The sequence below is a fragment of the Eschrichtius robustus genome, chromosome 12 (genome assembly GCF_028021215.1).
Source record: "Eschrichtius robustus isolate mEscRob2 chromosome 12, mEscRob2.pri, whole genome shotgun sequence".
In the NCBI taxonomy this organism is placed as follows: Eukaryota; Metazoa; Chordata; class Mammalia; order Artiodactyla; family Eschrichtiidae; genus Eschrichtius; species Eschrichtius robustus.
Window position 1 is genome coordinate 31,847,094 of NC_090835.1, and position 20,215 is coordinate 31,867,308.

The 20,215-nt window shown below is 37.0% G+C and overlaps 1 protein-coding gene across 4 annotated transcripts in view; it reads left to right on the top strand.

The window, feature by feature from the left end:
- The window catches only part of DENND6A (DENN domain containing 6A), a 53,838-nt gene that overhangs the window by 11,821 nt on the left and 21,802 nt on the right, over window positions 1-20,215 (top strand). For 2 of the 4 annotated variants that reach the window (XM_068558102.1, XM_068558104.1), the window contains exons 2-9: window positions 2,602-2,640; window positions 2,741-2,783; window positions 11,002-11,114; window positions 13,193-13,273; window positions 14,773-14,878; window positions 15,482-15,561; window positions 16,648-16,710; window positions 17,517-17,572. In XM_068558102.1, the coding sequence (XP_068414203.1) occupies window positions 2,602-2,640; window positions 2,741-2,783; window positions 11,002-11,114; window positions 13,193-13,273; window positions 14,773-14,878; window positions 15,482-15,561; window positions 16,648-16,710; window positions 17,517-17,572 (581 nt within the window). Of the gene's footprint in view, window positions 1-2,601; window positions 2,641-2,740; window positions 2,784-4,124; window positions 4,188-11,001; window positions 11,115-13,192; window positions 13,274-14,772; window positions 14,879-15,481; window positions 15,562-16,647; window positions 16,711-17,516; window positions 17,573-20,215 lie in introns of those variants that run through there. The other 2 variants (XM_068558106.1, XM_068558105.1) reach the window with 2 other exon arrangements.

Here is a 20,215-nt window from a genome sequence, read left to right on the forward strand (position 1 = left end):
TTACAGGCCACTAAACTTCTCAATATGTTTTAGACCAGCAAACTCCAGGTTAACTTAGATGTAAAGAGATTTTCATGAATATGGCTAAATAGGTTATAAGTTTGCCATTTCTCCTTTATTTTTATTTATTTATTTAAATATTTATTTATTTATTTATTTACTTGGCTGTGCCGGGTTTTAGCTGCGGCATGTAGGATCTTTGCCATTTCTCCTTTAAAGGTAACAAAGTAAAATGGTCTCAAGGTGAAGCAAGGAAGATCTATGTACACTTAAAGAAGAATTACATATTACTAAATACTGAGTTGTTTAATATAGAGCTAATCTGAGAGTATATCCACTGATTGAAGAAATATTTTTTTAGTGTCTACTATGCACCAGAAACTGTTCTAGGTGTGAAGATAGACTGTTGAACAAAACAGACCAGCTTCTTGCCTTCATGAATTGTGGAGACAGAGGTTAAGTCAGGTTGGTCAGAACATGGGATACAAAGCAAAGTAGAGTGAATATTGGCTTTGGTGTCATTCTCTATTCCAGGAGTGCTGGGTGGTTTTCATGTAACAATACCAGCTCTGTAGACCCTCCTCATACTCCTGAATTGAGAAGGATTATATGCCACATGCTGGCTAGGGGAGGAAGTGGGCTGTGATTGTGTGTTAATGATTGCTACTATGGGTGGAGTGAGGAATGGTGGCTTGTGTACTTTGGAATCAGACAGACCTAAGTTCAAGTCCTGGTTCCAGCACTTACTAGATGCTAAATTTCGGGAGAGTTATTTAATTACTGTGAACTTGTCCCCTCTTCTGTAAAGATGTGAAGAATTGACAGAGTTGTGAAAATTAAAAACTCTAGAAGATGGTGAGTAATGTGAAGTCTCCCCATCTTTTTTCTTACCTTAGTTTTCTTATATGTAAAGTGGGGATACCACTACTAGCCTTGTCTATTATTGTGAGAACTAAATAAATGAAATAAATATGTGAAACCGGGCTTCCCTGGTGGTGCAGTGGTTGAGAATCTGCCTGCCAATGCAGGGGACACGGGTTCGAGCCCTGGTCTGGGAAGATCCCACATGCCACGGAGCAACTGGGCCCGTGAGCCACAATTACTGAGCCTGCGCATCTGGAGCCTGTGCTCCGCAACAAGAGAGGCCGCGATAGTGAGAGGCCCGCGCACCGCAATGAAGAGTGGTCCCCGCTTGCCGCAACTAGAAAAAGCCCTCGCGCAGAAACAAAGACCCAACACAGCCTTAAAAAAAAAAAAAAAAAAAAATGTGAAACCACCTTAATACAGTTTATAATGTGCTATTACTGTATGTTATTTCTGGAAATGTAAGATTTTCAGGCTCCTGGGCAACTCTGGGGAATAGAAGAACTCATGGATTCTTCCAGAACTGGGAAGCCATGGATCCTATTAGCAACCTAGTATTAATGCAGTTCCGCTACACTTTGTGTTGTTTCCTCTCTTTTTGGTTACCAGCCACTAGCTAACCTGCTGCTCCGAATCCCATCTCTTCTTCACATTCCCGAGAGAATCTGTACTGGCCCACTTGAGCACTGGTATTCTCTTGGGCAGAATTTTCATACCCAGCCCCATCTGGGCACTTGGTTGATTGGCCTGTAGAGCGGGTGCCCTTGGGTCTGGTGTGTACTAGTGCTTGTTCTCACAGGAGCTGTGCTGGCCTAGTCTTGCTTCCTTTGTGGGGCTGTGGGGCAGGAATTTCCCTCAGAAGGTGGCTTGGTCACTGCAGGAAGTGCTATGACTATTTAAAGGGATTGGAGGAAAATAGGATAGGCTTTATGGTGGGAAGATGGCCTTTGAGATTTCTTAAATTGCAGATGATTATTTTTTCCTTTTCATTTTTCTTTTAATAAGTAGTTAGTAATTTGTATTACTTCTTGGAATCAATTGAAAATTATTATTTCTTGAAGTAGCTACCAGCTTATAGATAGAGTTCTCTTTAGATTTTAGGCTTCCAAAGAAAAGACTCAAAAAACTTTGAGTTATTAGCAATTCAATTGGTAAATTATTCTTTTTTTAAAAATATTTATTTATTTATTTATTTGGTTGCGCTGGGTCCTAGTTGCAGCACATGGGTTCCTTACTTGTGGCAGGCAGGCTCCTTTAGTTGCGGCTCGAGGGCTCCTTAGTTGTGGCTCACCGGCTCCCTAGTTGCGGCACATGGGCTTCCTAGTTGAGGCACACAGGCTCCTTAGTTGCAGCTCACGGACTCCCTAGTTGTGGCATGCAAACTCTTAGTTGCGGCATGCTTGTGGGATCTAGTTCCCTGACTAGGGATCAAACCCGGGTGGGCCCCCTGCATTGGAAGCGCAGAGTCCTAAGCACTGCGCCACCAAGAAAGTCCCAAATTATTCTTGATAACTCAAAATTTCACCAATTTTTAGAGATAACTGAGTCAAAACTTTTTTTGCCAAATGTAAATCCTACTCAATTCTCCCAGCTTCTCCTGTGTTTCATTGTTAAATTTGTGAACTGTTTCTTAAACCAAGTTGATCATAGCCGACTAGTATTTTAGAAGTACCTGCTAATGTTTACAATATATACTCCATATATGTGTCTAACAGAATTTAACTCTTCTTCTCCCAGGTAATTTATCCTCAACATTCCAAACTTACTGATAAAGAAGTAAGTAAAAATATTGCTCTATATAGTTTACTGTTTTATTTCTGTTTGTTTTTATTGGTGTATATATGTCAGCATATATAGTTTTTGTTTTCTTTTTCAGAAAACCAATATTTGCTATTTGTCTTTTCCAGATTCAAATTCAGGTAACTATTTTCCATGTGGTGTTTCTGTTGAATTTTATACTGAGAATACTGATTATACTCTTAATATATGAAAATTAATTGAAATAACATAGTAGAATGCAAACTCAATTTCATCCTAACAGATTAGTGATTTTGATTCCTACTTCTATGATCCTAGTCATGTCTTACTTATTTTAGTTGGTTCAACTTTTAAAATAACTGTTATCTTGTAATGAGGTAAAACATCATGGAGCAATAAACTGTTGAAATAATGAAGAGATTGAAAATCATCAACGCTGGTATGTTTGAGGATTTATATTAAGCAGTTTTCTTTTAGTTTAGGATTTGGGAGCTTGCCAAGAACTCTGTAAAAGCAGGGATTTAAAAAAAAAATCAGGGTAAACATGGTTATAAAGCATGGCCATCAATTATTTGCAATAGTTTATGTGAGTTAGTATATATAAAGCATTTGGAATAGTGCTTGGGTATAGAAAGTACTTTAAGTGTTTGCTATTATTATTAAGCTTGGTTTTGCTGATCTCCTTCAAGTTCTTCCTTTGTGTGGTCCTATAAGTTGATATCTTTCAGGTTACCTTTTGTGTTTCACTTTGAAAATAATTTTTCAGGCTTACAGTGACCAGAACACTTAACTTCTTAGACCACACATTTAGAACCCTATGAAGCAAAGGCACTTCAGTTCCCTTTCCTTTTGTGGTTACTTCTAATATACTGTTAATTTAGTTTAGATAATCTGCTTTGGGAGACTTGAGATTTTAGCTTTTTAAAGCATTTTCTCTTTTCCTTATAAATGCTTCCAGAATTTTTTCCTATAGTTTTGGAACTCAGCTTTCATGAAATATGTTAAAAAAAAAAAAAAAGGGCTTCCCTGGTGGCGCAGTGGTTAAGAATCTTCCTGCCGATGCAGGGAACACGTTCGAGCCCTGGGCTGGGAAGATCCCACATGCCACGGAGCAACTAAGCCCGTGAGCCACAACTACTGAGCCTGCGCGTCTGGAGCCTGTGCTCCGCAACGGGAGAGGCCGCGACAGTAAGAGGACCGCGCACCGCGATGAAGAGTGGCCCCTGCTCGCCGCAACTAGAGAAAGCCCTCGCACAGAAACGAAGACCCAACACAGCCATAAATAAATAAATAAATTTAAAAAAAAAAGAAAAAGAAAAATTAATGAATTTAAAAAAAAAAAAAAAGATTTAGTTAAAAAGATGACTTTGAGCGATCCCCGGACGGCTTTTGTTTTGACCTGGAATTATTGGAATCTTTTCACATGTTTTGCCTGTTAACGAGATAATGATACAGCGGTCTTATAGGATCTCCCCTTATTTCGGATAACATTTGCCTTACAAAGTGCACACATGTAGTTCTGATTGTAGTGAGTATTGGATTGGACTTCCATGACTCAAGGTCAGGTGAGTTGTATGGATTACAGGATGAACTGACTTCATGTGATTATACTGCACACTCTTCTTTTTCAGGTTATGGCTGGTTTTCAAGGCTCTCTTCCTTTCAGCTCTCTACATGAGCATCAAGACTAAGAAGTTAATTGTATGATGTCTGATAGTCTTTTTTATTTCTAGTTTTGTAGTTAGTCTCTGTATGAGTCATTTTCTTATTGGAAGTTAAACTCAAGTGTAAATTTGTGTAAATGAGCATTTGTTCAGGGAATTCCCTGGCAGTCTAGGGGTTAGGACTCCATGGGGCCAAAAAAAAAAAAAAAACCAATTTGTTCAGTATTTTAGGCATTTGAATGATCTACAGATGTTTTGTAATGCCTTTTTTATAAGCTGCATATCAAAGGAAGTGTGGTTCATTTTATTCAAAGTATGGTTGGTACTTAGAAGTAAAGTCAACAAAAGATCTTAAAAATAGACACCTGGCCATCTTAATGGATGAATATTAATCTAGACAGGAAGAGACTATGCATTTATATATATTTGAGATCACTGTTCTCAATTGTGATTATCTAAATAGTTTGTTTCACTTATGTGTTCATTAAACGGAAGTTGGAATTAGTACTATGCCAACTTTGAAATGGATTTAATTTTTCCCAAGATAGCTTTATTGTTACAGAAGGTGCAGTAGAGCAGTCTTTAGGAAAGAATCATAATCTAGCTTTTGTTTCCACGGTGCACACTTAAAAAAAGTAAACAACATTTAGACTCTATGGTAAGTTATACAGATAAAGAAGAATACTTTTGGGATTCCCAATGGGAGGATTTGCCAGTCCTCCACTTCCTCCACCCCCTACCCACACACACCTTAGATACTGTGACTTTAGAAAAAAGTTTTGTCTTGTTTGTTTTTAGCTTTCAGTTTTTTGTTCCATTTGAATGGCTTTTATCTTTAGGAGCCTAAGGTTAAAGAATGTTTTCTCTCTAATAAATATTTGTCAGATATTTTTCTCGTTATTTACCATTAATATCATCTGGACATATGCATTCCTGAGTCTTAAGCTGTGATGGGTACCCAAGGACCGTAATCACTATGCTCTAAACATGGCCAGAGAGAAAACTTAGCATTAGTAGAGAGAGTTTCAAGTGATGATGAATCCGAGGGAGATATTAATCCTTGTTCTGGATGGATTAGATGTGCACATGATATTTGTCTCAACAGATTTTTTTCTATGTAGACAGCTGGAACGTCGTCGTGTACTTTACACTTCCCAGTGGTTGAAAGGAGTGCTTCTCACACTCATCTGTGTTGAAGGGCCATTTGGGTGTTTTAAGAATTTCCAATCGGTTGTGGGCCAGTGCTTTTATAAAATGCTGTATACGTGAATTATTAGAAAAATGAAAGGGAGAAAAACCAAAGAATATAAAATAAAAGCCCAAATTTGTCATGGCAATATCAAATTGCTATAAGGGTTTCTAAGTGTGTATTCTCAATTTGGGTATTTATTTTGTCACATATTGTAACAAGAGTTTGTGGACTCGCATCATTCTCTGGACTACACTTTGAGAAGCCCTGGTCTAAACTCCTGCTTCTCAGCATTTCCAACTCTAATCACAGAGAGGGTGACTACACAGAGCTGAAGGCCAGGGATGGGGCTAGCTCTTAAGGTCTCATGTTTTATTTTAGTCTTACTCTGAACTGTTCTGTAGCAGTTTTCCTCTAATATAAAAATACTCTGGGACTTCCCTGGTGGCGCAGTGGTTAAGAATCTACCTGTCAATGCAGGAGACACGGGTTTGAGCCCTGGTCCAGGAAGATCTCACATGCTGTGGAGCAACTAAGCCCGTGCGCCGCAAATACTGAACCTGCGCTCTAGAGCCCACGAGCCACAACTACTGAGCCCACGAGCCACAACTTCTGAGCCCGCGTGCCATAACTACTAAAGCCCATGCGCCTAGAGCCCGTGCTCTGCAACAAAGACAAGCCACCGCAATGAGAAGCCTGTGCACTGCAACGAAGAGCAGCTTCCGCTCGCTGCAACTAGAGAAAGCCCGCGTGCAGCAACGAAGACCCAACGCTGCCACAAATAAATAAATAAATTTATTAAGAAAACAAAAACAAAAACAAAACTGATCAAGGGTCTTCCCTGGTGGCGCAGTGGTTAAGACTTTGTGTTCGCAATGCAGGGGGCCCAGGCTCAATCCCTGGTCCAGGAACCAGATCCCACATGCATGCCACAACTAAGAGTTCTCATGCTGCAACTAAGGAGCTGGTGAGCTGCAACTAAGGAGCCCGTGAGCCGCAACTAAGGAGCCCATCTGCCACAACTAAGGAGCCCACCTGCCACAACTAAGACCTGACACAACCAAATAAATAAATTTAAAAAAAATAGTCTGAAGTTGTCTTTTCCCTTTAGAAGAAATATTTAAGCTTTTTTTCCCTTAAATCTCAAGTAATTTTTTTTTAATAAATTTATTTGTTTTTATTTTTGACTGTGTTGGGTCTTTGTTGCTGCACGTGGGCTTTCTCTAGTGGCGAGCGGGGGCTACTCTTCATTGCAGCGTATGGGCTTCTCATTGTCATGGCCTCTCGTTGCAGAGCATGGGCTCTAGGCGCACGGGCTTCAGTAGTTGTGGCACGCGGGCTCAGTAGTTGTGGCTCGCGGGCTCTAGAGTGCAGGCTCAGTAGTTGTGGTGCATAGGCTTAGGTGCTCGGCGGCATGTGGGATCTTCCCGGACCAGGGCTCGAACCTGTGTCCCCTGCATTTGCAGGTGGATTCTTAACCACTGGGCCACCAGGGAAGCCCCTCAAGTAATATTTTTGATACAGGAAAGTGTCTTCCGTTTATCTATAGCTTTGCAGTCTTGGTTTGATTGGCAGATGTAAAGGATAAAATCATCTGTGCCCTTGATAATTTTAAAATGGGAGGAGAGCTGTCTGTGGCTTACCACATGGCATTCGCATAAGAGGAGCCGTGAAAACAGTGAGTGTCCCAGAAACCAGTGAGTTCAGCAACTCTTCAGTTGGAGGGGTGCTTTTCAGGACTTTGTTTTCTAAGTGAAAAATAGAAGCTTTTGGTCTGCTCCAGTTGGCAGTGACATAGCATTTAAAAAAAAAAAAACAGTTTTATTGAGATATAATTCACCCATGTAAAATGTACAATTCAGTGATTATTAGAATATTCAGAGTTGTGCAACTATTACCGGAGTCAATTTTAGAAAACTTTCATCACCGAAAAAGAAACTTCCTGCTCCAGTTTCCTCCTACCCACCTCTCCCCCTCAGCAACCACCTGTCTACTTTCTGTCTCTATGGATTTACCTATTCTGGATATTTCATATTAGTGGAAGTGGTGTTTTTGAAGTCCATTTTGACTTGAAAGAGCCAGTATGATGTAATGGTCAAGAGCACGAGCTCCAGAGTCAGACGTCGTGGGCTCAAATTCTTGCTCTGCCATTTAGCAGATTTATTTCTTTGGGTGATTACATAACTTTTCTGTGCCTTGGTTTCCTCCTCACAAACAGGACTAATAATAGGACCTACGTGAGAAGCATGAAGACCAAATGAGTTAATGTATCTAAAGTGTTTAAGGACAGTGCCTGCCACAGAGTGAGCATTCAGTGAAATTGGTGCTCAATTCATGTATTGAAAGGGGGGAAAATCACTTCTGAAAGCAGACAAAATAATGAAAATAATTTTGACCTGGGATTCTGTTTGATTTCTGTTGTAAGAACTTAGTTGTTTGGAAAAGGATGTTGGGGGAAGGTTACAGGAATTTTCTTGGTTTAAAAAGTGTTGGGTTATTAGTTCTGTTTTCTGGGCTCATAAAGATTATCTTAGATTAATTAAAGTGGAACTTTTCCTCAAGCTGTGGGGATTTGCTGAGCAAATTTGCTGTTTGCTTAATCCCTGCTGCTTTATCAGGGAAAGAGTTTATGTGGTTCTTAGTCAAGAAGCCACGTGAAGGTGTATTTTCTTTGGAGAGCTGTCATTTAATCTTAAAATTTGTATAAATTCATCTTTATACATTGATTTATATGAAGAAAAAATAATTTCCATTAAAGCTTTTTACCTTTTTTTTTGTTAATAATCAGAAAGCTATGGTGCACGTAGCATAACTTTTAGGTCTTTTTGGATCTTTATAGGTCTTTAGTTTTCTTAGTGAATACAGTGGGTAAGATACTTGGAATTCAGTGCAATCGTAGGTCAGTTGTGGAGATTTATTTTAGAATTATTGCATATTACTGCTGGAAGTGACTTTAGAGATTATCTTATGATGCCCCTTAACTTTTGTTCACACGGAAATTGAGAACCTTAGGCTAAGTGACTTCTAGAAGGCTAATTATTGATGGACCTGGGACTAGATCCCATTGACTGTGGTTCCTTTTTCCTCAGATTATAACCTTTCCCTCATGTGCACAGTCATTTAACCATCTTTCATATGTAATCATTATACTGCTTATGTAGAGGTACACTCTCCTGTTAAATAGGCAAATTGGATGGGTCATACTAGCAAGGTAGATTTATTTTTGATGAGGTTGTAGGTTATCAGGATTGCCCTGCCCTCCACAGGTATCATTTTCTGCAAGACAAATGTAAATAACCTGGTTGCCAATCCGTAACACCTCTTTTCCTATCCTGTTAATAGTGAGGTCAGGATGGAGAACAAAGGTCTACCCAGATAAAGAGTTGGTTTTTCTTTAGTAACCTTTTGTGTGTGAGGGAACAGACCTCTGAAACATAAAATGGGAACCATTTACCTCACTTCACAAAGACACTATGGTTAAAGCCTTTTTGACCTGGTGAACTAGCTCCCTGACCAGTTCTGTACAGCTTGCAGGTACAGCTGGTCATCGGAAAGTTCTTACAGCATGCCCATGGTTTGGGAGTGGAGCCAGGGGTGGGTTGGGATTTAAGGCTATGGGAGCTTCATTACTTTCTTTCCACAAAGCTCAGCATTCCTTACATTTTCCAGAGGCCGTACATCTTTCTTAAAATCCATTGCATTTTTTCTGCTACATCTTGCTAAGTGTCTCAGAGAAATTAGTATGTACTTCTCAGTGGACCTTTCTGTCTTCTGAAGAGAAAAACTGAACCATCTGTATATAAATCTGTTGAACTAAAACAATGCTAGGAGTATTTTCCATTATCTCAGGTCTCATGTGTTTTCCTTATTTTGAACCATCTGCTATGACAAGTAAAGAAACTGAACTGACTCACCCTCCAGTCTCCTTTGTTTCTTCCCTCCTCCACCAAAGAAATACTAGTTTCTATAGTTGCATTTAGGTATACGTACTGAGTTGCTTTTTTAAAAACTTAAGCATAATATCAAGTTTCTGCTTCCTTTTTGAGAACTTGATGTGCTAAAGAAATATAAGTACTTCTGTGTGTAATAAAATCTTGAGCACATTTTGTATTTAATATAATCTCATTAGTTCTAAATACAGTAACTGGGAAGAATTTGAGTGACAGGCTACTTCTTGTGTCTTTCACTTTTTAGAGTATTTACAGTTTTTTGTAATTATTGCCTGACAGTTCAGGTAATATTTTAAGAGGTTTGCTAAAATGATTGAAGTTTAAAAACTTTATAATTAAAATGATTAAAATAGTAAGTCTATTACTTGGGCTCTTCCTGAGTCTGCTATGTTTTTTTTTTTTTTAAATTCTCATTGTGAAATATAAAACACATATAAGGTCAAGAAATAGAACTTTGCCAACACCACAAAAGCCCCCTCATGTCTCTTCCCAAACAGTATTTCCCTCCCCCTAGCCTAAGGTAGCCACTATCTTGATTCTTTTTTTTTTTCAATTTTTTTCTTTTTATTAAAAATTTTTAAATATAATTTTTGAAGTTTGCCTTCCATTTACAGTTATTGCAAAATAATGGCTATATTCCCTGTGTTGTACAATAATCCTTGTAGCCTATCTCACACCCAGTAGTTTGTACCCCCCACTCCTCCTCCCCTATATTCCCTGCCCCTCCGCCACTGGTAACCAACCATTAGTTCTCTATATCTGTGAATCTGCCTTTTTTTGTTAGTTTTGCTTAGTTTGTTGTATTTTTTAGATTCCACGTGTAAGTGATACCATACATATGTCTTTCTCTGTCTGACTTATTTCACTTAGCATAATGCTCTCCAGGTCCATCCATGTTGCTGCAAATGGCAAAATTTTGTTCTTTTTTATGGCTGAGTAGTATTCCATTTGTGTGTGTGTGTGCGTGTGTGTGTGTGTATCATATCATCTTTATCCATTCATCTGTTGATGGACGCTTAGGTTGCTTCCATACCTTGGTAATTGTAAATAAGGCTGCTGTGAACATTGGGGTGCATGTATCTTTTCAAATCACTCTACTGATTCTTATAGTAATAAGTTTCTTGCTTTTCTTTATAGTTTTATCACCCAACCATGTATTCCTAAACACTATTGTTTAGTTTGCCTGCTTTATTTAAAAAAAAAAAAACTATGTAAATGGATTTGAACAATTTGTGTTCTTTTGTATTTGGCTTCTTTTGCTCATAATTATGTTTGTGAATCAACGTTACATGCACACAGTTTTCAAAAAGTTTTAATTACATAGAGAAAATGGAGTAGGAAAAACAGTAGAGGGACATGGAGTTAAGATGCATAGTTTACTAATGGCTTTGCCTCTAACTAGCAAAGATGGCTTAGAGCAAGTTGAACTGTCAGGATCTCTTTTTTCTTCTCTAAAGCATGACAGAATGTGTGTCAGTAACTGATAGGACCCCTTTAGCTCTAAGATATGATGAAACTGGATAAATAAATGTTATACTGTGCTGCCCTTAATTTCTTTCATTTTTGTTTTCATTAGGTTGTCTTGGAGATACCCAGTTTTGTTTTAGATTTCGACAGTCTTCTGGGAGGAGGGTGTCACTGCATTGTCTCCTGGATCAATTTGAGAAAGATTTACCAGTTTACTTAAAGGTTGGAAAAGTAGTAATAGAATAATGTCTATGTGAGAGGAAACTTTAGAACTCAGTTACTCAGTTATCTCTTATAGCATTCAGAAATATTGTGCTTTTGTTTTGTTACTGTATTATACTGCTGAATTTCCTGAGTCTAATTCATAAGGATTTAGCATGTGAGTGAAAGAGACTTTATAAAGTTACTATTCTTAAAACATAATGCCATTGTGAATTATAGAAATTAGAATGTTGAATTAATTTTCTTTCACGTGTTAAAACTCTTTGTTTAGATGTGGAAGTGGGGTGGTAGTATACCAGTAAATATCACCCAGAGTTGAAGCTTCCCTGTGGTAATCCCTACCTGCTTTATAGTAGAATTATTGTTGTCTCTTTTTGATTTTTGAACGAACTTTGGTTTATAGTTGTTGTTTATTAAAAACAGTTTTAATAATTCAGATGATTCCTGAGTGTAGAATTTCTGTTTGGTACCTCATACTTTTATCTCTAACTGCATGAAGAACATTTCCATCTGGATGTCCTATTAGCACATCCAATAAGAACTTGACATCTTTTGCCTAAAATAAGTATTTACAGCTTACCTTCCTGGTTCCACTAATGACAGGAATCCTCTTCCAGTTAGCAAAGATGTTACCTTTTGAAATGTCTCTTATAGCCATCTTGTCCTTTTCATGACCATTTGCTATCACTAATAACATATTCTGTCAACTGCGGATAATAAGAGCTAGTACTTATTAGAGCTTTTTATGTTCTTGGCATTGTATCAATAAGCATATATTATCTTACTAATCCTCCCTGTATTGTTCCAAGAGAGTTCCTTTTGCAAATGAAGGAATTGAGGGCTATTGAGGATAAAAATATTTGCCCAAAGACGTCCATCTTCTGTCTTTTTCACTGCAATATATCTTACACAGTGTACCCAGCTAAAGTGTACATATATGTTACGTAAAATAAATAAAATCTAAAATGATTACTTATTGCTTAATGAATAAAGAGCTAATGATAGTAATATTTCCTGGTTCTCACTTTTTGGGCCTTCCAAAATAAAACCTTTGCCTTTCAAATTTCCAGCTTAATCTCCTTTCTATACATGTGCCATATATTAGCTAAACTGAACTGTATGCTTTTTCCTGAGGTAGCTTGTATTTTTCTATCTCTGCGTGGTTTTGCTCAAACTCTTGGCTGTCTAAACTTGAAATGTCTTTGTCTTTGTTTAAATCATATCCATCCTTCAATGCCCAACTCAAAGACAGCTGCCTCCGCAACAAAATACTGATCGCCATAGACAGAAGTAACCTCTTCCCCCTTGGCCTCTTTGTAACACTTTGTGATTTTTGCATGGTACCTGCCCTCCTATCACATACTAGTCATTTTTGTACTTATCTTATCGCTCTTAGTTTGTGATCTCCTTAAGGAACTGTGTCTTACACATCTTTTTATCTTTTCTAACACAATGCCTTGTTCAAAGTAGGTAGTCAAAAAATATTTGTTTAAAGAATAACAATCAAATAAGGAACTGGGCCAGAGTTTATTCCATTAGGATGTAAAAACTTTGTAAGTTTTTTGGACCTTTTAAATTGTATGTTGATAAATATTCCAGTGTTTCATTATTGTTGGGTAAAAATATAACTGTCTCTGTAAGATTCAGATTGGCATTTAACTCCTTTTATTTTCTCTCTTGAAATTTTGCATTAGGATACCTCATAAGACTGATGCCTAACTCAGAATTGTAGGCAGAATTTTTTAAAAACTAAGTATAGCATTGGGGAAAACAGAATTTGATTGTTTTCCTAACTTCCATTAACTACCACAGATATGAATAAAGAACACAAACAGAGTAAGTTATAGGGGGTAAAATCTGACCTTAGTACTTTAGTTATGATTATTTGGGCAAGCTAGCAGGTTTTTATCTGCCAGTTATTGTCATGATTGTTGTTTGCATTGGTGGAAAAGCGTAACTAGCTCTTTGTGTGTACCTCATATCTCAGTTCAAGTTTATAAAGGAACCTGCTTTTAATAAGAAAGGATGGCTATATATATATATATTTTTTTTTTTTTAATTTGTCACTTCTTTTATAGAAGGATCCTGCCTATTTTTATGGATATGTGTATTTTCGACAAGTTCGAGACAAAACTCTAAAAAGAGGCTACTTTCAGAAGGTAATTTTCATATACATTAATAGAAAAATATTTTTACATTGTGGTTAGAAGAATAGAAATTATTAGAATGAACAGTCTTTAAAGTGTTTGATATTTTATCTTTAAACATACTAGAATTTATATTTTATCTTTTTTTTTTAGATTGTAGACACCTGTCCTTAGTTTTTTTTGGCTGCATTGGGTCATTGTCGCTGCATGCGGGCTTTCTCTAGTTGGGGCGAGTGGGGGCTACTCTTTGTTGCGGTGCATGGGCTTCTCATTTTGGTGGCTTCTCTTGGAGCACGGTCTCTAGGCACGCGGGCTCAGTAGTTGCAGCACGCGGACCCTAGAGCACGCGGGCTTCAGTAGTTGTGGCGTGTGGGCTCAGTAGTTGTGGCGTGCAGACTCTAGGGTGTGTGGGCTTCAGTAGTTGTGGTGCACGCGCTCAGTAGTTGTGGCTCGCAGGTTCTAGAGTGCAGGCTCAGTAGTTGTGGCACATGGGTTTAGTTGCTCCACGGCATGTGGGATCTTCCCCGACCAGGGATTGAACCCGTGTTCCCTGCGTTGGCAAGCGGATTCTTAACCACTGTGCCACAGGGAAGTCCCTAGATTTTTAACTGCTATTGAATTTTGCCTTCCTGCTATCTCTGTATTAGATTCCTGACAGTAAGTTACAGTTATTGTATGAAACTGTCAAAACTCAGAAGAATCTGTTTAATTTTCACATTTTAGAATAAGGGAAAGAATAAACAGATTGTAACATATTTACAGCTAATAAAAGCCTGCAGTATCTTTGTTTTGAAGAGCTAGTAAATATACTTGATCAACATCTTAGTCATTATTGTTCCCACTCTAAATGTATAATCTTTTTGTTTCTAAAGATATATATGTAAATATCAGTTAATTCCAATTTAATCCCAGCTAACCAGGACACACCTTTACCTTTTGTAACCAGAACATGCCCTGACCACTAATTGATGCTTAATGGAAAGATAAAAAGTAGTTTTCAAGAAAAATAGGTTTTTAAAAAGTCAGCGTAATCTATATCTGAAGTGGTCACAAACTATAAAGTCACAATTTCTAAGAATGTGGCTAAAACCATTGAACTCTAAAATATAACAGTCATAGGTCTTAGTTTGAAAAAGCATCACAATTTGCGCTTTCCTTTTTAGGAAGAGTTCACCTGGCTAATTCCTAATATTGCTTTGCTGACAACAATAGTAGCTAGGCTTTGGAATTATCCATGACATTAGTTTGTTTATAGGAAATTCTTCTTCCTGCACAGCAGGAAAATCTGTGAATGTGTCTTTATGCTCTTAAAATGTAGTAATAAGGTTAAACTTTTGGTGTTCTGCCACTATAGATTTATGTTTCTTTTAACCATCTACTGTAAAAGCCTTTTTATTTTAAAATCCACACTTTTTGCTGAATTTGGCTTGTTAGTAATTGATTATATAAGAAATGGCAAACTTAAATTATAATCATTAAGAAATTAAACATTGTTTCTTTTTTCCCTCCAGTCCTTGGTTTTGATCAGCAAACTACCTTATATTCATTTTTTTCACACCATGCTCAAACAGATAGCACCAGAGTATTTTGAAAAGAATGAACCTTATTTGGAAGCAGGTAAGTTAAACATTGTGTGAGTTAGGTACCTTTATGAAGGAGTTTAAAATTTTTTACTGGAAATGAATGAAAAAAAATTAGTTAATTTTAAGGACTATATGGTAGGAGAGAGAGGTAAAACAATTCTTCTGGCATATTTACCTACAAACACCAAAGATCCTATCTTTTATTTCTTCTTTTGCAACACAGATGATGCCTCTTTTTTAGGATAATAATAAACAAATATTGAGTTGCCAATTCTGATACTCAGAGTACTGTTAAACAGAAATCCTTATGTCACTCAATACAGAGAGAAGACCTCTGCTAGGTGGTGTGCTTTTGTAGCTAATTTTAGTAGTAATAAATGAGTAGGAAAACTCCCTTTAAACCTATTCTGTTGCTTTCAAAACATGTATTAACCAATTTATATCCTAGAACATAGGTGTATATCTGGTGAAATATAAGATATTTTCAGTACTTTTGCCTTTTATCGTCCATCTTTCCCAGTGTATTTTTTCTGCTATATAGAAAGCAGAAAGTGGAGTTCTAACTTCTAATGTTCCATTTTTAATATTTTAGTATTTCCACTTATACTATAAAGAAATATTTTACTATATTTTTCAGCTTGTAATGATGTTGATCGATGGCCTGCACCAATGCCAGGGAAAACATTACATCTGCCTATTATGGGGGTAGTAATGAAGGTAATAATAGCTTATATTTCATTTGTCTCCTTTTTTAGGAAGCTCACACATGAATTTTGCTTTTTAACTTCCTAATAACATTCAGTCCTGTTGTTGCTTTCACTTGTCATTGATGTGAGGAGTTGCAAAGATACTGCAATTTATCCTGCTGCACAGAACCATTAGTCACACAACTCCAGGGGTCACCAGTCCCATTTTCATCCTGTAGAGTTTACATGATGCTGTCATTCTTATATAATGCATGTGAATGTAAATGCCACCTCCTAGAATTGTGCAACTTCATGGCCCTCCAGAAATGGATGGTATTGCAGAACACTTGTAGAGTTGAGTATGAGTCAGTAAAATTTAAAAGAAATTAGGAAAGCCATTGGTTCTTAGTCTTTTTTTTTTTTTTTTTAATACAGCAGGTCATTGGTTCTTAGTCTTAAGTGATCTTTTTAATGTGCAGTTTCAGACCAACATGTCCATCCCAGGGTATTGTTCTCTACTAAGGTTTTTTTTAATACAGTGAATTAGCATTTTGCTCTCAGGCTTTGTATGAATGTGCTGTAAGTGCTTTTGCAATTCATTTTCAAGTTGAACTTATTTTTGGCAATGTTCTCTCTTTAGATGTGCTCATTTCTGTAGGACCTCTGTTCTGTTTTTTCCATGGGAAATCATCAAAAGTAGGTCTGGGTTGAGAGTTCTCATGGTTCCCTGTGAGATTTATCCCATAGTTTGGCAAGCTTGAGAGGGTGTGTTTGGGTATGTGTATATTAATGAAGCAAAGATTAGAACAATAAACAGGAAGTGGTATGTACTTCATGTCCTTTTCTGTTTTTCAGCACGTTTGCTTCTCAGTGGGTTAGTGATTTCTGTGTGTATGGGAATGTGGAGACCTTGGTTCACTTACCTTCTGCTGTGACTAAAATATGACTTTAGTTTTTAATCTGACATAAGTATTTTGTTTTTATGGCTTTTTAGGCGTTGTTGAGTGTACCTTTTTTAGCATCAGGATAGAGTGCTTCTGATCCCTCATTGTAGCAGGACTCGCAAGTTATAGAAAGGTCATTCTTTTGTAGCCAAAGTTAATTTCTTCTCTTTTAGGTACGGATTCCCACATGTCATGACAAGCCTGGGACAACTCAAATAGTGCAGTTAACTCAGCAGGTAGAGTGCTACTGTGGTAGAATAATCCAGCATATATAGTCTCTTTAACAGAAATTTTAAACTAGCAAATGTAGAGTTTCTTGGGTTTATGATACATTTCTGAATATCACTGAAATATCCCATTAAATAATTTTTAATGAATTGATAATAAGCTTCCTAATGTTTTTCCGATTTTTTTTTCTTGTTCTTTCTCTAGTAGACACTGGAGAACTCAGAATTTATACTGTAATTGTGAGGGCAAGGAGAAAATTATCTTTTGAAAAAGATTAAACAAGGTTTAATTCTAACAAAACCTCTTATCTTAGAAGAGTGGTCAACAGACTTCTGTTTTTAGGAAACTTGAATCAAAAGGATTCTGTAGTTATAATTGCCTTTCATTTTTCCCAAAGTTACATTTGTTCGTGGGTGGGGATGAATTTTTCATTTGAAATGATTTAACTGGTATATTAGCACTCCCATTGTCCTTTGAATTAAATAAAAATGGAGAGCAATAGGAAAACAAGTTTTGCCTGTTATATATATCAACTGGTATTATGGTAGTATTTCATACAGTTGAGAATTAATATAACATCTGACCACTGGATTAATGTTTTATCGGTGGAATCTATGTTGTCCTTGACCTTCTGCTGTGTTAGGGGAGACTGTTAAGACCCATTCTCTTTGTAGCTGCTTCTGGAGGAAGAGACTCTTAGAAGACAGGGCAACATGGCTGATTGATTATGAGATAGATAGGCATATTATAAAAGTCAATTTCTGGCAATTTTAGTGACATCTTGTCTATTTTTTTTTTCTTTTTTATCTCTTAGGGAGACACACATATATCTGTTATTTTACCTACTGTTCATGAGGTGGATCTTTTCAGGTAAAGACTAAAACATTTTGTTAACTGCCTTGTCTCATTTGCTTTATGATATTGTTGTTAATTTCTTTAGAAAGTGAATGTTCCTATATAAAATGTGGAAAAAACTGGAAGAAAATAGTCATGTTTCACATGTTGTAAATCAGTGGTTCATCCCTGACTGCATGTCAGTTGCTTTGACTACTAGGGAAATTTGGATATGGATTGGGTATTACATGGTACACACAAATTATTTTTGTTTGGTTGGGTGTGAGAATGGTAAATAAATAATTTTTTTTCTAGGGATGGCCTTTTTTGGGGAGTTGGGGGGAGTGGGTTGAGAGCATAAAGCATGATACTCCAGAATGGGAATATAAAAGTGGTGCTAAAAGAAGACTGTGATTTCCCTACAAACCCCTCATTTTAGTAATTCTACACTGCCGTTAATTTGATGCATACCACCAATATCTATTAAAGGTTTCCTCTCTTGAATATTTAATACTTACCTCCCCCCAATAAAAACTACTTTGTGTAACAGATATTACTAGTGTAATACAGAGGTTTCAGAGAGTGCTTCAGCTTGTAATTGCACTTCCTATCTGTTTGTGCGCTTGCTGATAACATTACTATACTTCAGAGAAAAACTAATTTGCAACTTTGATGCCTTAAGGGCATCCCACTATTAAAGTCAGTTGGTCAGATGTTTCCATATAGGTCTTTTCCATTTTTCCTTTGCTTATTTTAAAATTATAAATATACATATATAATATATATAAATTATATATTTAAAAAATTATACATATATACTGTACTGATCACTTTTCTGTAAATTTGTGATTATTTCAAAATTTTACATATATAATTATTTATATAAAATTTATGTATCTATATAAAATTTTGAAACAATCACAGATTTACAGAAAAGTGGTCAGTATAGTAAACTTTTTTTTCCTAGAACCATTTGATGGTAAGTTGGAGACCTGATGCCCCATCTTCCCTTAATACTTTAGTGTCTGTTTCCTACAAGTAAGGACTCAATGCAGCCATAAAAATTGGGAAATTAACATTGATAAATTAATACCATCTAATACTAAGACCACATTCAAATGTGTCCAGTTGTCACAATAATACCTAGTTCAGAACCATCTGTTGCAGCATTTAGATGTCATGTCTGTTTAGTCTCAGTCTGCAATAGCTCCTCAGTCTTCCTTTCATGGCCCTGACATTCTTGTGGATTACAGGACAGTTATTTTACAGGAAATCCCTCAGCTTAGGTTTGTCTGGGATTTACTCATGATAAGATTCAGGCTCTGTATCTTTGGCCAGGAGGTAGCTCACAAGGTTGGCTTGTCTCATTGCTGATAATGTTCACTTTGATCACTTTATTAGTGTGGTGTTCTCCAAGCTTCTCCATTGATAAGTTATTCTTTTTCCTTTTGTAGTTAAATATTTTGTGAGGAGATACGTTGAAACTATGTATATTATTTATTTATTGTTGTGTAATAAGTTACCCCAGTACTTAGAAGTTTGAAAGAACAAACATTATTTCACACAGTTTCTGAGAGTTAGGAATCTGGGGACTGCTCAGTTGGATGGTTCTAGTTCTAGATCTCTTGTGAGGTTGCAGTCAAGATGTCAGCTGAGGTTTTAGTCAGTTGGACAAGTGGGGCTGGAGGGTCTGCTTCCCTAGAAAGCTGCTTTGGCTGTTGGCTGGTGGTCACAGTTCCTTGTGACTGTTGGCAGGAGACCTTCATTTCCAGCCATGTGGACGTTTCCAAAGGGCTGCTTAAATGTTCTCACAACATTCAGCAGGTGATCTGAGAGAAAGCTGAAGTCACAATGTCTTTTATGACTCAGGCTTCAAAGTTGTATATTATTGGGACTTACCTGGAAGTCGAGTGGTTGGGACTCTGCGCTTCCACTGTATGGGGTGCGGGTTTGATCCTTGGTCCGGGAACTAAGATCCCACATGCCACACGGTTGGGGTGACCTCGGAGCACAAAAAAACCTCCGAGTGATTAAAGCTTAGGCCCACTAGCCAAAGCATAATATCACTTATTGATCCAAAAATTTATCAACGGAACAAGTTACCCTAGGGATAACAGCGCAATCCTATTCTAGAGTCCATATTGACAATAGGGTTTATGACCTCGATGTTGGATCAGGACACCTCAATGGTGTAACTGCTATTAAAGGTTCGTTTGTTCAACGATTATTGAAAAAAAAGTTGTATATTATTGCTTTAATTTACTCTGTTCATTAAGTGCAAGCCACTAACCCAGCCCACCTAAGAGGGCGAGAAATAGGCTCAGTGCTTTAAAAGGAGTGTCAAAGAATTAGTAGAAATATTTTAAAACATTGCACCATGTATGTATATCTGTATGGATTTCTGGTTTCTTGTTTTATTCAACAGGTTATTAAAATCCATTATTCTCATCGGTTTTCATGTTCAAATTGTCCCCAGTTTGGCCAGTGAGAATCCATGTCAAGCTGGCCTCTGTTTTTCTTTTTTTGTCATATCCTTTTCATTCTTGAAACACTAACTTGTTTGTTCCAGGCTTATCTTTTTTTTCTCTAGCTAAAAAAATTGATATATAATTCACATACATAATATTCACTCTTTCAAAGTATACAATTCATTTGTTTTTAATATATTCACAAAGTTGT